The sequence below is a fragment of the Sinohyriopsis cumingii genome, chromosome 17, assembly GCF_028554795.1.
Source record: "Sinohyriopsis cumingii isolate HCF-2022 chromosome 17, ASM2855479v2, whole genome shotgun sequence".
NCBI lineage: Eukaryota > Metazoa > Mollusca > Bivalvia > Unionida > Unionidae > Sinohyriopsis > Sinohyriopsis cumingii.
The window spans coordinates 78,158,151-78,176,838 of NC_142977.1; the positions used below are offsets into that span (position 1 = coordinate 78,158,151).

General features: G+C 35.1%; 1 protein-coding gene across 2 annotated transcripts; it reads right to left on the minus strand.

The window, feature by feature from the left end:
* Positions 1–1,067: 1,067 nt before the first annotated feature.
* On the minus strand, positions 1,068–16,393 carry LOC149779286 (uncharacterized). 2 transcript variants are annotated; one of them, XM_089938596.1, is made up of 5 exons: positions 16,281–16,393; positions 6,769–7,069; positions 5,697–5,778; positions 1,909–2,118; positions 1,068–1,584 (listed from the first exon to the last, which is right to left on the minus strand). In XM_089938596.1, exons 1-5 carry the CDS (start codon positions 16,355–16,357, stop codon positions 1,328–1,330), a joined length of 927 nt encoding a protein of 308 aa, XP_089794722.1. In that variant the 5' UTR covers positions 16,358–16,393; the 3' UTR covers positions 1,068–1,327. The 2 variants fall into 2 exon arrangements, with proteins under 2 accessions (XP_089794722.1, XP_089794721.1); XM_089938595.1 differs by having other exon boundaries at positions 16,272–16,393.
* Between the last annotated feature and the right edge of the window lie 2,295 nt (positions 16,394–18,688).

Below are 18,688 nucleotides of genomic sequence, written 5' to 3' on the forward strand. Positions count from 1 at the left end.
ATAGACGGCGAAGGAGTATTCTCAATATTCTTTTTTATTTTCGCTAATAAACATGAAGTGTCTGTGACTGCAAATGCTGTTTCAGATGAATTCTAAATTTAAAGAATAACAAGGCAAACTAATAATATTTAAGACTGCTGAAGACTAAAATAACTTGCATACAGTAAGTATCGTTTTGTATCGATTCTCCATCTCTTGTATCGATATGTATCATTACAGCAAAAGTATCGATGTATCGATATATCGATGAATCTTTTCACCCCTAATGGATGTTGTTCATAATCGAACTCATTATGACCTTTATTATAGAAGGCATCATAGAAAATCTGTTCGAAATCAGTTCATGAACGAAGCTCCTTGAAAGGTAACAAGCTCTGCCAACACGATCACCTCATTAATATGCATGGATGTCGATCGCGCGTAACCGAACTCATCCCAGATATTCGAGATATATGCCTGTATACCTGATCGAAATTAGTTCATAAATTAAACCTCCAAATTTTCAAAAAGCTCACCCAATCGGATGCAAAATCATATATAATTAATATGAATCATATATAATTAATATGCGTGGATATCGCTTATATTCAGAATTCTTATAGGTACTGGTGATATAAACTTATATTTCCAATTCATCACAATCGGATTAGAAATATTGCCTCCAGAGTGATCACATGATCAGCAGATCTGATGCAGGATCACCTTATTTGCATGCGCGGATGTCTTCATATTAGAACTTGTTCGATATGTTGACCATATAAGCTTTTATTCCAAGTTTTATCAAAATAGTACAAAATATATGGTCTTCGTAGTGACAACAAGCAGTCGTTGACAGACGTACTGAGGAAGAAGGACAACGGCTGCAGGGCCATACCATAGATTCATTTTGCCTTACAAGTATGTGAGGTAAAACTAAACAAGGAAAAGGTTTCCTGTTCCAAACATTAGAAGAAAAACTATCATAATTTTGGACTTGACTGTGTACGACATCAAGGACAACACGGCAATCAGACACCTGAGCTTTCATCTCTGCTTCTTCCTGCACCAAGACAAGAACAGGTCTACGGTAAAATTTCATATGTCTTCTTTATTCATTTGCTTGTTTTTAATCGTCGAACCTGATTATTTAAAAAAAATGATACTATAAAAATATACGACTAAATAACATTTTAAAACGATACTATAAAAATATATGACTAAATAACGCAGAAAGGTACACATGTACTGATGGACAAAACTTTAGCGAGATACAAGAAAACCAGGAAGTATTTAGATGGGCATGCGTACAAGTTGACATGTGTGCGTGTATTTATGTGTGTATTAAGGACTAATCCATCCCTGCGCCACTGATAGCAACTTCAATTTGTAAACTGTCCTGCCCTTCAAAGTTCTGCATCTGCTTGTACGCCCTTTCGTACCGCTCTATCACCCTCTTGTTCTCCAAACGCTGGCTGTCCAGTTTGATCCGAAGTTCACGGATGTTTGAATCCATGAACCATAACTGCTTTTCAAGGGACTTGATTCTGATGTGGGCTTGTCCAATCAGCTTGAGTTTTGCCCCATTGTCATTCTTTAGATTTTTCTCTGAAACGGAATAATCTGACGAACTTAGATGTTATTTGCTTTGATCTAACTCGATCGTAATGTTACTTAGATGTCTAATTCTACTTAAAAGAAATTGTAATCTAGAAGAGAACATTATAGCAGTTTCCATGGAGTCCAATATCAGGCGTCTATTCATTTTATATTAGAAACACAAAAAAGGGAAGTGCACCAAAATATCGGCCATTATTACAGTGATTATCTTTTGGCATCGTATTGCTACCCTAAAAGATTTCATGAATTTTACAGGCAACTTCCACCTGTTCTTGAATATTGTCTGCATAATGTAGCAATGGAACTGATTACCTTTAATGTTGTATTTCTTTAATGCTTTCCTCCAACGCGCTATAAATTGTTGACATTTCCAGCGATTTTGAACGCCAAGATCTTGAATGGTCTTCAGTTGTTTCTTGAGTCGTTTTGAGTAAGCTCCTGCCGTTTGCGTTTCTTTATTTTTGATTGGATTCGGTCTTCCCGTAAACAATACAGCTGAACCTTCTGCCACATTCATTGGCACTAGAAACGCGAAGAAAGCTAATTTTAAACAATATATATTAAAATATTGTTGAAAAACAGCATACACATATAAGACCGGTAGTGAAACCGATAAACGTTTTTTGCCTGGTTTCACAAGATACTTTTCCTCACAGTGTTCTCTTGGTCCTAAACAAATAAGCTGATATGTATATCCAAGAAGGCCTGAAGAAACAAAAAATCAAGGCCTCACAAATTAGGATTATCAGTCAAATCCTTCAAATTTTCAGATCTATTATTTCTAACTTATATAATGCATCTCGAAATCTTATTTTAATTTTCTTGATTTTTATAAGTTCGTTTAAAAAGTTCTTGGTAGGTGCCAATACAATAACAGCAGCAGCAGCAATAATAATAATAATAATAATAATAATAATAATACATCATTACTTTATTGAAGAAAGGTAACTTAATTAAAATACATATTGACTATGTCTTCCTTGAAGCTTTCAACCACTTTCTACCAGTCCACATGGATGTATCTTACTAACACAATCCGTGTGTCGGAGAAAGACAGTGACACTATTGAACAAGGTAATATGTATTATGTCTTTGTTTTACGTACAACGTGTCAGTCATATTTAACAGACACAGACTAGCATATACAAAGTCAAACAGCTGAACAACAATGATGAACTCTGTAAAAACATAACGGCATTTCCAGCAGTCAGTAGTTTGTGAGTTTAGTTACAAAGATTTTTGGCATGAATAACCTATGCGAAAAACCCGATTGCTCTTTTTGAAAGACTAAAACTGTATTAAAATAATCACACACTTGCTTCTTAAAAATCCATTTCTCAAATTTTAGATAATGTAAGGAGAAAATAAATATGTATGTAGTTTCCTGGGTCTAGCTTACAGCCATTTGGATGTATCGGGGTTACTTTTGATTTGTTCAATTTATCTGAAAAAGAAAACGCCAAAAATTATATTTTTATGAGGTAGGTTGTATACTGAGATAGCACAGGTGCAGCAATTCTGAGGGCGTTTCGTCATATTTCATTAAACCCAGCGGATTTGTTGTGAACATTCAGTGTCTCAAGAATACAGCGTACACCACATCCACTTACATTAATTTTTGAAAAGGTTCTGTGGGAACTTTAGCGTTTACATAATTTAGGAGGGTTTCGTGATCATTGATTTCGGTGTTCTTCAGACGTAATTATTTGTTACGTTCGTAATGACTGAAGATACATCTGATGTTCCGCGCACATTTGCAGTTGAATATGTCTTCTGGTCGAATTGGATGGGGAGATCATTCGTCAGGCAGAGACTATAGTTATAGCGTGCTTGTATTGGGTGCGGTTTCAGTAGCTTGATTATAATAACTTGTTTTATGTAATAGGTTAGCCATGGTTGATTTTATAGTTTTCACAGTCCTTCATTATATCTTTTTTGCGTCATGCTTTTTATGTCTTTGGTAATTCATTTTGGTTAAAGCTGGTCTTTAACGCATTTTTTATAGAAGGAGCATGATTACCGAATATATGGGCAATTTTATTATTATTTTTTTTATTATTATTTTTTTTGTGTTTTTTTTTTTTACCACTCGTCCAAGGCAATATAGACCTCTGACATACTTACATGATTGTTACAACATGATTAAATCACTGTATTGCATTTCACGATGTTGTTTAATAGTGAGTAAAGACATATCTTAATGGTATATACAGGATAGTGATCACTTACTGAAAACACAGGTACACAAAATTCACTATTATTAGTTATCACTTACCGAAAACACAGGTACACAATATTCGCTATTATTAGTTATCACTTACCGAAAACACACGTACACAATATTCGCTATTATTAGTGATCACTTACTAAAAACTCAGATACACAATATTCACTATTATTTTCTAACATATATAGTCAAGTACAGTTGAACTGTCTTTTGTGATGCTAGTGGAGCTGTCTGTTGAATGCGTGAAATGAATGGTTTTGAAACAGTCCGGCCATTTCTGATGATTTCCATTTAGGAAATCTATATTAGAATAAAAATTTATTATTGTTTTATCATAATGTACACCAAAATCATTTTGAACAAGACTGTCAAATATTTCAATCCACTCATCTTTACAATTGGGGATGGGTGGCTATATATGGGCAGAACATATAAGTACAGATTTTGTTTGAGGCAGCTTTATTCCGAAGCATATACTTTCTACAGTGTTATCTTCAAGATAATTCACGGAGACTGATGTATAGATAAGAAATCACCAGCATTGTGTGATAAATAAAATTATCCATTTGTGCCAGTTCCAAATGAAATTCATGAAAGTTGTTGAATAAGATTAATATGTTCCTCGTAACACAAGATACATAACATGTTTTATACGCCTTATTTCCAATAATTACTAATATAATGCTCCAGATAAATAGATAGGTAGGTATGTAGATAGATAGATAGATAGAAAGATAGATAGGTAGGTAGGTATGTAGGTGGGTAGGTAGGTAGGTATGAATGTAGATAGATAGATAAATAGATAGATAGGTAGGTAGATAGATAGGTAGGTAGGTAGGTAGGTAGGTAGATAGATAGATAGATAGATAGATAGACACAAACACAGTAATTGCTCATATAATATCCTATATGTAAAATGATCACCAATATATCATATATTTACAACTGTCGCTAACATAATACCCCATTTGTACAAATAATCGCTAATATAATATCATCACACACACTCAGTGATCGCTAATAAAATATACCATATGTGCAATGATAGCACATATACTATCCTATATAAACAATTGACATTTAAGAATTCAACTTAATATATTAGTCTATTTAAGCAGTCATCAAGCTTAAAAATCGATTACTGACTGAAGGGCCCTAGCTAAGCGACGATCATTTATTTATACGTAGTGTGTAATCGATTTTCAAGCTTTCTGACTTTAACTAGTCTGAACCCTTTTTAAAAAGGCGTCGTTAAAGTTTTTAATTGAAACAAAATCAATAACGCCTCAATTTCATGTGAAAAAAGAATTACTTGTGGAGATTTATACAAAAAAGATAAGGCTCATGGTGGAAGGTCAGTAACTATTATAAACTGACCAATGTGTTCGGTCTGTACTTGAAGACGATCCTTTCAAGGCGATGTACGTGTGACAAAGAGTCTTAACGACAAGGAGTCCGTGCTTTACGTATTATTTTTGGCTACTTGGAATGGTTTGGTCATGCTAAGGTTCGATTTGTATACATCCATGTGTGGTTTATTGTTTGTACATTTATCAGTTTCGAATGTTATAAAAACGGAATGAGAGAGCGAAATTTGGGTAAAAACAAAATGAATACAAGCATTTTGGGACGAGTTGGTTTTGCACCTCATTGTAGGTGAGATTCTTTTGTTATCTGACGATTATCAAGCAAGATCATGTTTTAAATCAGTTTGTGTAACTAGCTTAGATTTTCCCCAAAATTAAACCTTTCGGCGTACTCTTGGATTTCTACAGTCGGTTCTTATTTCGGTGCACACCTGGATTTCTACAGTGGGTTTTCATTTTGACGCTTGTCCCTGTTATAATAAGACAAACAGTATGTAGCGACTTACATTTATCAGTGACCTCTAAGGACGGAATCCAGTAAAGAGGGTACGCGGCCAGGCACAACAGTTCAGTTGACCTAGTCATACACTGGAAAAAAGAAAATAATAATAAAAATAATAATGTCTATATATGAATAACTGCTGCTGCTTCTACTACTATTGCTACTACTACTACTACCAACACTGGATTAAATGGAGCAGATTCATGCCTTAAAGGCAGGGGCCCAAGAACGCAACGAACTTTTTTTATTTTTTATTTTTCAAGGAGGGGGACGGAAACATCACAATTAATAGTTCCGACGAATGTGGTCCCAGTCTATTTTTAGAGCATTTTTTCCTTTCTCCTTTTGGTAGTGATACAAGAGTTAGATTTAGGCTTTCTTGGTATGGATTTAAAGACAATCTTTTATTCTTTAGAATATGAGCTTATGGTGTGGTGGTCTGTGTGTGTTTGGGCGACAGTGTACAGTGATTAGTAATAAGGTCTTGGTGATGATCCGAAAGTGAAATCTGTGTTCCATGGCACGCTGGTTTGTTTACAGTCCAGCATTTAAAAGAATGCCGGTGAACCTTTGACAAGAATTTCACCGTGAAGTCATCTTTGACGGTATTTTAGATTGACATATGATTTGTATTGATTGTCACACAGTGGAAAGGTCAGTACTGAGAAACAAATGTAGAGAATATATAGAAAAATTAACTGTGTTTTATGTCCGGACGGACGCTTTTATGAGATTGCTCCATGGCACCCTACCACCTTTATCTGGCACTGACTGCTGCCGAAACTAAAGACCAAAATGGCATCATATTAGTTGTGCCAACTTGTACCACTGAGGTTAAATTAATCATGTTTTAGCATACTGCTGCTACTTCTTCTACTATTGCTACTACTACTTGTACAACTACTACAACTACTAACTTCATTTTACCACTGCTACTAATGCCATAAGTATACTACATATTGACAGTTATATTATTACCAAATAATGCCAATGCTTTGTTGCTCATGATAATAATAATGATAATAATAATAATAATAATAATAATAATAATAATAATAATAATAATACTCTACTACCTTATAAAGAACTCTCCGCATTTTTGGCAGATACATTCTTGCCAAATATCTTCCATAGCACACAATTCCGTAAACAAAGAAAGTCACAAATAAAGCTAGTACGAATCTACTAGTGGCTGAAAACCTCTCATTATTTATTATTTCGTCATGAACATTGTTTTGTAGAATTGATAGCGGCTTCCATCCTGGAAGAACCCTGCTCCTTGGGTTTGCGCACGTGTCTTGGCCTTTGCTGTAAGTCAGGTTGATACCACTTAACCAAGGTCGACTCGGTTCAGGGAGGTTGCCTTCGTCAACTTTCCTGTTCAAAAATGAAGAAAAAAAAGGTGAAATTATACAAAAATCTGGTTTGGTGGTTAAAGACACAGTAACATAAATAAGTACGATATTTCGTGTCAAAGAAGTAGGAGTAAATTGTTTTGTCCATGGGCACACCCACGTACTGATCTGAGGATGGAGGGTACCGCAGGGGGAGGAGGGTGTTGAACTCCTTACTTTTTCAAGTACGCATTCTTTCAAACTTCCGAGTGCTATTTTTTCTAGTTGGGCCCGTAATTAATAAGATTTGTATGCACCAGAATAATTTTTAAAGAGACACTTTATAGAGTTGGGCCCTAGATTACGTTTTTAATAAAGTCAATTTACATTCAGTTGTAGTTTTGTCGGAGAAATCTGACCCTTACATGACTGAAAATTATTAAATCAATTAAACAAATCATTGAGGTACTTTTGTCAGTATTATATTTCTAATTTTAATCCTTCCTTTCCTTTGCACAAGTTCATTAAAGGCATGTTTATTATAGATCAAGCTTAGAAATTTGTATGCGCTGTTTGGAGAGAGATGGCGTCATATTAGAGAATTCACGCATGTCATGCACATTTCTTTGCTCTTTGTGCCTTTATGGCTCGGTGCATTTTGTTATCAGCGTACTTTGAACGACAGAAATCGCCAGGGTAACATCGTCACCAAGGGAGACGACTCGTATTAGCCGATCTGCTCCGCAATGACGTTGTTTAACGTGTAATTTGGAACTATGCTTCAGTAGTTCTAAATGGATAATTGCTGAGGCGGTTTACCCAATTTATTTAAAGATTTACACGAACTGCATGCTTTAAGCTGTTCGTCGCCGTCTACGTAATTAACCTAGACGATATGTGGAATCTCGCTCGTTCATATCTTATGTATAAAATTGCCTGTTTTTCTGGTCTTCATCGGTTCAGTGTACGTGTTGGGAATTGCTGGCTCATAGTGCCAACTAATAATCAATAAAAGAATTGCTTGCGGAAGGCTTTAAATGTCTTGAAAATGTTATGAGTACAAGAGTACACATTCTGTAAAAATATGGCAGAAATAAACTCATGGGGCTAATGGCCATTCAAGGGAAGTTAGAGCGTCATCTGGGGGCAGTTTGGCTATTAAACTCTTCGCAAATAATTTCCCTTTCCCAGCTAAACGAGAGAGAGAGAGAGAGAGAGAGAGAGAGAGATTTGTTCCTTATATTACAAAGAATACGGCAAAAATGAAAAGTATTTGTGATTACGTTTGCAAATGATCATAAAAAATGCAAATTTATTAACATGCACAAAGAGAGCTAACGAAAAATAACTTGATATGTTGTCAGATCATAATTTATTTCAAACATTTTTATCCTGCACAATGGGACTTTTATTTAAGTGCATACAGTATGCACATTATAACAAATATAACGCCATTTAAGTGCATACAACACGCACAGATGCAATGTGGCTTTGAAGATTTCTTGCAACAGCGAAATGAAAATACAGTTTCAAAAATGAATAAAATGATTAGCATTGCTAAACAATAAATGGTTAAGATCAGAAGTAAACACAAAACAAACTATTACAAATCAAATGGAAAATATTGCTAAAAGGAAATTTGCAATCTTTTCCATTTAGATTTCTTAGTTGGGAATTGACTGAATGTATAATTGCATTTTGGTTAAATGTATTCAGTAGTTTATAAACTTCTGTAATCAATCCAGTTTGTTTTATTGGCAGTCCAGGGATCTGATAGCTAAAAAGGCTGAGAAAAAATGTTTGCTTTGCTAAATAAACTGCAAATAGTCATACATATAATTATATTGTTATAAAGGATATACAATATATAAATTTTAAGAAAATAAAACAATCGTATATAGTGCATTGGCATTAAGGCCATGAGGATACAAAGTATCTAACTTATAAATCTAATAAGTTTCTTTTATGAGTCTATTCATATCACCATGCACAATATATATTGGCATGAAAGAAAAATCGTGTAGAGAGTGATTATTGGGTCTTCTTTAATATGTTTGATTCATAATAATAATAGTGTTTGATTTATCAGTCTTATTAATCACTATACTGTCGTCATTCATTAGATTATATAAAGAATTAATTTCGTCCTTAGAAATATTACTATGATATTGCTTTTTATGATTACCAATTTAAATCTCTTTTGTGATCGCGTCAATATAAAAATTTAAATAGGAATCACGTCCACTAGGTGGTGTAAAAGATGATTTCATTGTGTTAAATGAACCCATTTTTTTCTAGCACGAAAAGAATTCGATTTACTCTCTGAATTGTGAATTATTGTATGCAGTATCATTAAAATACATATTTTAATTTTATACCTCTAGAAAAATGAAAAATGTCTTCAGCTAATTTAATTTTGTTGTGACATTATGGTTTGGGACAAAATTTTAGCACAACATGCATTAATGAGATCGCTAAAAATAATAATTAAGCAGAGAAGAAATTTTGTACTTTCCCTCTTAACATACGTACACCTCAGTTCTACATATTACCCAAAACTCATAAAAATCCTGACTATAATTTACCTTTAAAATATCCAAGATGACCCATTATATCAGGTTGTAATTCATTTACTGAAAACCTATCCAAATTTATTGACAGTGTTTTACAACTTTGAATGAAATCACTTTAATAAATTAAAGATACCACTGATTTCATTAAAAAGTTGAAGTCTATTCCACAGCTATCTGATAACTCAATCCTGGTATCATTAGATGTAACATCACTATATACCACATTCCGCATGCAGATGGCTTTGAAGCGTGTAAGTATTTTCTTGATAACAATCCTAATAAAAGCACACTATCTAGTGCAGATATTTGTAAAATAATAAAATTTATCTTGGAAAATAAGTATTTTAAATTTAATAATACGAATTACATCCAAATAATGGGTACGGCAATGGGTAGTCCCTTTTCATGGGCAAATTAGAAAAAGATTTTGTTTAAAACGAAAAGTTTAATCGATCTGTTTGGTTCAGATTTTTAGATGACATATTTATGATCTGGAACCATTCAACTGAAGAACTGAATTTTTTTTATTGAATGCCTAAATCATTTTTACCCGACGATTAAATTGACGTATACTGCATCTAGTACGCACGTTTCATTTTTAGATGTAAATGTAATAAAAAATATTGATAACACTATCTCTACAAATATTCATATCTAGGAAACTAATATTCACCAATATGTGGAATATTCTTCATGTCATCCCATGTCATGTAAAAACGGTATACCATATAACCAGGGCAAAAGATACCGACACATTATTTCAGATGATTGTCAATTACAAAATTCGTTGAATAAATTAAAAACATATTTCCAAGATAGAAATTATCCTACACATATAATTGATTCTGTGCTGAACAAAGCCCATAGTCTTACTCATCACGAGGCTTTATACGCAGCAGAATGTAGAATGGAGAAAAATATAATTCCTTTCACAATACAATATAATCCTTCATTACCTATTTAAGGTCGTATAATTAATAAATGTTAAGTCTCCTAAATTTATCAAATAGAACCAGCATCCTAAATTTATCAAATAGAACCAGCGTAAAATCACTTTACAAAAATAAACCAATTCTCGCTTACAGAAGACCCAAGAATTTGCAAGATTTTTCTAATTAGAACTGATAGAAATAAAAAAAGACAATTTTCGTCATCTAAATGTAAGAGACACCGGTGCTCTCAATGTGCAAACATAAGAGAAAGTACTTATTTCAGTAGCGCTAATACAAAAGAGGTAACCGCTCCGGTGGCCTAGTGCTTAAAGCGTCCGCCTCGGATGCGGAATGTCGTGGGTTATATCCCCGGCTGAGTCATACTTACAAAAATGGTACTAACTGCCGCCTAGCTTGGCGCTCAGCAATAAGAGGATAGTGTTATGACTGGTCAGCCTGGTGTCAGAATAATGTGACTGGGTGGGACATCATGCTACACGTCTACGACATGATGCCCCAGTCCTAGGCATCACTATAAACTGCCACACTGCAGACATCGTAGCGATATGACTGAAAAATTGTTAAAAATACGTTAAAAATCAAAATCACACACGCAAAAGAGGTGTTTTCTCTAAGGATAACACTAACTGCACATCAACTGATGTGAGTTTTTGATAACCTGTAAAAAATGTAGCATGCAATATGTTGGACAAACCCTTCAACAAGTTTCTAAGAGAATGAATAATCAACTGTTTCATATATATATATATATATATATATATATATATATATATATATATATATATATATATATATATATATATATATATATGTATGTATGTATGTATGTATGTATGTAATGATAGAGATCCTCAGTTTTACCTTTAGTATTTCAACACACTTTAACATCAATAATCACTCTCTACTCGATTTTTCTTTTATGCCAATATATATTGTGCATGGTGACATGAATAGACTCATAAAAGAAACATATTGGATTCATAAGTTAGATACTTTGTATCCTAATTGCCTTAATGCCAATGCACTATATAAAATTGTATAATTATTTCTCAAATTTTTAACAAAATTGATATATTGTATATCCTGTATAACAGTATGATTATACGTATGACAGTTTGTCTTTATTTTATTCTATTATTTTACTGATTCAGGTTTCAATAGAGACTCGTGTATCTTTTAGATCATGTCACACACACACACACACACACACACACACACACATATATATATATATATATATATATATATATATATATATATATATATATATATATATATATATATATATATATATATATATATATATATATATATATATATATATATATATATAATTGTTATGAAGATGCATATAATTTATGACGTAATTGTTATTTTAAAATAAATGATGTCATCCGTTTTCTTTCAAAACATTTCGTGCCTGAAGAAGCATAAATGTGTAACTAGTTGCACATAATTTTCTGCGTTTGTGTTGTTGTTTTTTTACATCAAAAGTAAACTGCAGACAGCCTGCAAAGTTTGTCAAACAAAACTATTTCTTTGATATCAATACAAGCCTTAATTGTTAAAATGTTTAATTGGCACATATATATATACAATACCTTTAGAAAATAGTTTTGTGAGGCAAGTAAAAGTTAGCAAGATATTAGCTTTATGCCGTCAACTGGTTCTCCGCCAGGATTAAACTGGTCCCCGGTACAATCATTGCAAAAATATATCGATACGAGATGGGGTGAAGGAACTAGGTACTCCCCTCTTAAATTTATGCACGAAATGTTTAGTACGGAGGCATAACATACAAGGTGTCCAAAAACACATCTTTTGTATTTTCTAAAATGTTAGGATTGTGACATAAAACATAAACACGTCTTTTCTTCACTAGGCGCCAACTTAATTTTCAAAGGATGTATGTTAATCATATGTAGTGTGTTTTCACAGCAAGAACAAACAAAATACATAAACACGACAATAGGCATTATTATATAAATAGTCATATTTATATTCATGCGCCGCATGTAAACACCAATATCTTTTCATGGATCAAGATGGCCGCTATCGCTTAACCGGCTTGAAGCAGCTGTTCCGTTTTTTAGTGCCGTTTTCATGATATTTGTGCTTGTTGCCTGTTTTCATCTTCGTTATTGTGTTCATTATGTGTTGGCTGTTAAATTCGTATGTGTTTCTTCATCTCCTTGTTTTGGAAACGAGAACAATTAGACTTTGTCTCTGCTGTCTTGCTCTACTGTTTTTTAACAAACTGCCATCACGTGATACTCGCTAGTCAACCCGTTTATGCTACGATGGACCCTCATTAATTGCTTTAAATGATCACTCCTTGGCTCTCCACACTACATTGTGCTCTAGACTAAACGAACTGGGACTACATTCATCATTACCAAAATGTAAACAGAAGCGAAAAAAGAAACGTTGTTTCAAAGCTGGCCGGCGTAGAACAGGAAGAAGAATCCCAATTATCTCCCTTATTTCGGCACAACCATTTAAAAAAATTCGACCGTTAATTTAGATAACCTAATTCAAATCCCTATTAATTCGTCAACCTTTGTGTCAACTATCCAATAAATACCTCTGCGCATTGCATTATTCAATGCCCAGTCAGTAGGACCACCGGAAAAGCGCACAGAAATAGTTAATTTTATCAACGACCAAAATGTTGACATATTTTTCCTGACAGAAACATGGCTAAAAACATCAGGCGATGAGCCCAAGTGTGCGGATCTAACACCCACTGGTTACTCCATCAAGTCGTTCTCCCGTAATTCTCGCGGAGGTGGAATTGCTGTCAACACAAAGAACTTCATGATAAAACGTCTTAACTACACCACAACATTCAATTTCGACCACACATCGTTTGAACTAGTCCAAACCACACTCACACTGGAGCAAAGGTCAGTCCATTTTTTTCTGCCTATACCGCCCTCCTCCTAGTAGAAAAAACAAGCTGGCTGACTCTCTCTTTTTGGAGCAGTTTCCGAATCTCCTGGACTATGGAAATTAGATAGGTGGCAACCTGATTATTCTTGGAGATTTCAACTTTCACTTTGACTGTCCCGGAAACTTAAATATATCAAAACGCATAGATTCCATTAATGTTTTCAACCTCAAACAGTCAGTTAACCAACCCACCCATAAACATGGTCACAATTTAGACTGGATTCTTCATAGACCTGATGATAACATTCTACGGTCCTCCCTGGTATCCCATGACCTTGCGTCACATCACCTCTGCATTATATGCCATCTTGACGTATCAGTCCCTAACCTTCCACCTTTATCTGCTACTAAGAGAAACCTCCGTATGATAAATAGAACCAAGCTAACCTAACAAATTGCTTACCTCCTACCACAGAACAACTCGATAACTGTCTGGTTTATTGCTTGACAAACATGCCCAAGCTACCAAGTGCAGAGTATTAATTCAAAAGTGTTCTCCGTGGTATAGCAGTGTTAGGGACCAGCTTCGCACTGATAAAAGAGACCGCCGTAAAGCTGAGAGGCTCTGTCTTTCCACCAGACTCACATTTCATAAGCAAGTCTATGAAGTCGCTAAGAAGAATGTTACAAAGACAGTCCATGCAGCGAAACAGCCAACTACACTACTAAGATTATGGAAAGTTCCAGCTGCAAAGAGCTCTTCGAGATTACTAACAAGATAATGTCAAGGAACAAATCAACACCACTTCCAACTACCTTCTGTCCAGTCGACCTTCCAGACATGTTTGCAAATTTCTTCCATGACAAAGTACAAACCATTAGAGATAAGCTTGACACCACAATTTCAATTGACTCGTCGTCACCATACAGTTGGGATACAGAATTTGAGCGGCAACCATTAGCAGCATTTTAACCGGTCTCTATGGATTTCGTACATACAAATCCTGATGAAGAGTGCACCAAAGTCATGTGAACTTGATCCAATTCCAACATCGCGGCTGCTTGAGTGCTTAGATCCAGTATTGCCTTCATTAACTGATGTTATTAATACCTCTCTCTCATCCCGGGGAATTCCCATCATTTTTCAAAACTGCCATTGTAAAGCCTCTGCTGAAGAAACCAACGCTAGACCATAATGATTTAAAGAACTACCGCCCAGTTTCTAATCTCCCATTCATATAAAAAAATCTTAGAAAAGGTTGTTCTATCCCAGCTTGTACCTCATCTAAATTCAAACAGTCTTTTTAGCAATGTACAATCTGCATATCGCCCTTACCACAGTACTGAAACTACTCTTCTAAAAAGTAGTTAATGACATTCTCTCTGCGCTGGATAGCGGAAAGATTACAGTCCTCACCCTCCTTGATTTGTCTGCAGCATTTGGCACAATAGACCATGAGATATTACTTCACCGTCTCCAGCATGTATTTGGCATTCATGATACAGCCTTACTGTGGTTCAAGTCCTACTTGGTCAACAGGATACAAATTGTATCTGCAAATGGAATACACTCCAGCCCAGTTGATCTATGTTGTGATGTTCCATAGGGGTCTATTCTTGGACCTGTTCTCTCCATTCTGTACACTCAGTCGCTCTCAAGTGCCATAGAGCATCATCCCGTGTCTCACCAATTGTACGCTGATGACACCCAAATATACAAATCTAGCCACCCAACTGAAGTTGATGCTACCATCCAAGGTGTCGAGAGGTGCATTTCTGATGTGAAGTCATGGATGACATGTAACAAGCTACAGATGAATGATGATAAAATTGAGGCTATTCTGATCACAACACAAAGACTTTCTCATCACATCCTTTACCTCAAACAATAAATATCAGCAAAACCAACATTAAATTCACACAATCAGTACGAAACCTTGGTGTTACTCTGGACAGTACTCTCACATTGCACCAACATGTCATGAACATACGCAAGGCTGCATATCTGGAGATGAGACGCATCAGCTCAATTCGCAAATATCTTTCAGTTGATGCCACTAAAACACTTGTGTGTTCATTAGTACTTTCAAGACTGGACTATTGTAACTCAGTTATGTCTGGTTCATCTCAATATCTACTCCAGAAACTTCAAAAAGTTCAAAACACAGCTGCTCGGATCATACTTAGAATACCACGATCAGAGCACACCTCCCCGCTGCTCTGTACCCTACACTGGCTATCCATTCGATCCAGAATCAAACACAATATTTGTTCTCTGTGCCAGGTTTCACTGTCGGACTCTAGTTCAACATACCTATCTGAACTCACCCATGTGTATACAGCAGCAAGATACTTACGCTCCTCTTCTGACAATCGTATACTCATTATTCCCACTATGAAAACAAAGTCATGTGGACAGCGTTCTTTAGCATACCAGTGCCCAGCAATGTGGAATGAATTGCCCACTGAACTTAGCCACAAAGACACAGTGATCACATTCAAGAGGGTTCTCAAAACTCACTTATTTCGACTGCAAAAACAAACTTAAAGACCTAACAATGTTTCCTACCTGAAATATTCTCAGCATGTTTTTAATTTTTTAAAATGTTTTTTCTTTCTAATTTCATGGTGTTTGTTTTTGTAATAATATTATTATATGTTGTTGTTTTTTTATATCTTATAGGTGTTGTCTAATGTTGTAAAGCGCTTAGAGCTTCTAATGATTAGGCGCTATGCAAAGTACTTATTATTATTATTATTTATTATTATTATTATATGAATTAAATAGTGGTATGGGGAGAGAGAGAGAGAGAGAGAGAAAGGTTACCTATCATACTTGAAAACGGAAAATGCCGAAATAGCGAAGTAAAATATGACAACTGAAGCCACAAATGAAAATTTTGGCCTTTTCATATCTTTCCATCGGTGTAAAACTATTACCACTTTGAAGACAACATTACGTCACATCATATAAGATGACGTCACTCATTTCACGTCATGATTTTCTTAAACCTTAATTGCATTCGGAACTATCTCGACTATTTCAGCGGTACAAAAGTAAAAAGAAATCATAGATTCGGTTTGCAGGAAATGTCTTGGCATCCCTTCCCCCACTCTATTAGGACCATCTTTACCATTTTGCATTGACTGTATAATTGAAAGAGATGTTATGAATGAAATAAATGTTTGGATCATTTATAAATTTTCTGTCACTCATTGTTTCTTAAATAGACAAAGTAGTTCAAATATGAACTTTCCACATGTGGCGTCCTTCAGTTTCATATTTTGCATGGGTAAGAGTTTCAAAGAAAACAAATTTCCGAGGATTTCCTAACTGGTAGTCCTGGCTATTTAAAAAGGACTTTGTATATCTTAGGCTTTGTTAAAATAATTTTTTTATTTCATTTCTTTTGGTGTATGATTGAGGGTTGCAATTTGGGTTATGGAGAATACGTCCTGACCTTACTTCAAACGTGCTTCTGTCAAAGAAGTGCTAGTTTCATTTTATTGTGAAAAAACAAGCCGATAACTTTTTTTTCAGTTTTGAAAATATATTTTGCATTTCATTCATTTCATTTTCAGAAACTGGTGTTTCCTACTCTGGCAAAATTCGTGAACCCTATTTTAACAAATGCTAATGATAACGTATTTTAGACTAATCCAGGCAGATTTTTCGAGCACATGGGACGGGCCATTTTGTTAGCTACGTGCTTATATCTGCAAGTACAATATGTAATGAGATTTCAGCCACAGTGCATGAAAGTAACATATAGGTATGCGAGCGTTCTCTCCACTGTGCACGCTGAAAAAGCAAACAATTTCACCTTACATCTGACCGCCCAGGTAGTCTAGTTGGTTAGAGCGTCAGCCTCGGATGCAGGAGGTAGCGGGTTCGAACCCTGGTCGAGTCATACCAAAGACTTATATAAATGGAACCTGCAGCTGCCTCGCTTGGCACTCAGCGTTAAGAGGCTATTGTTAGGACTGGTAGGTCTGGTATCAGGATAATGTGACTGGCTGGGATATGATGCTACAAATCTGCGGCATGATGCCCCAGTGCTGAACATTATAAACTGCAACAATGCAGACATCACAGATCTGCCAACTCTATCGAGTTTGCAGTAAGTCTTACGAAAATTACCCTTAAAATACGGACTTACGGCATACAAGCAAAAAACTATGGAAAAATGATAGTTGCCAAAATATCCGGATAATAGGTTCATCAGTGTTTGATATGGATCCGTATTTCCTATTAGGATTAGTGAAATAAGTAAGGGAACCATACTAACTTTACAGCAGCACCCAGACGCTTTAAACTGCACCTATTTGTCCATGCAAAGCGTCTGCATGATCAAACTGTTGATTATAAATAAAATTAAAATGGCGTCCAGAATATATGCATGTTTAAGACGAAAGGGAAAATAAGCTATTAAAAAGTGTTAAAAATTAACACAAAAAATAAAACGTAGTATTCAGATTCTTGTGAATAAAAGCTGGAAAGGACACAATTACGTTTATTGGGCATAATGTGCCAATTTGAGTATGTCTCGTGGCGGGAGATATAATTGAAGTCGTCATGTGAAATGGAAAAAGAATTTCCAAGAATTACGTCAAGCTGAGAGATAGCAACAAGCCACTGAGTTGCATAGGGTTTGGAACTAAAGTTTGTGCAACTGTACTAGTGGTAAATAAAGTCCACGCGTACTTTACAAAATTTTAGTTGAACATAATGTTTATCGCCGCTGCGTCGAACTTTTTAATTACGTTTTCCAGCTTTATAATATCAGTTATCGACATTTTGTTACACCTTACTGAAAACTGGTCAATCTTGCGGAAAAAATCAACTGCCTTACTGAAGCGGACTCGTCAGGGTTGGCAGGTCTGACATCGTAGCGATATGACTGAATTTTAAAGCAAAAATCTACATTAAGAATCGAAATCACAAAGACACACACTCACTATACACCGGCTGCTCTCTCAGATTTAAGTTACAACTGTAGACTCCCTCTCCCGCCTTTAAGAAATCTGAACTTTTCGGTCAAGCAGAGAAAGAAACATCGGTTGTAATTTTGTCGTCATTGAGAACTATATTCCGAATTACTTTCGTTCATATGCAATAATGTGACATCGGAAGGATACAAAGTCACAAATGTAATTGGCTGTTTTATCATAGGCGACGCACTTTGTCAGAGGCGAATCACCAAACATAAAAAGTTGAAATGTATTCCTACAACTACTTATTTC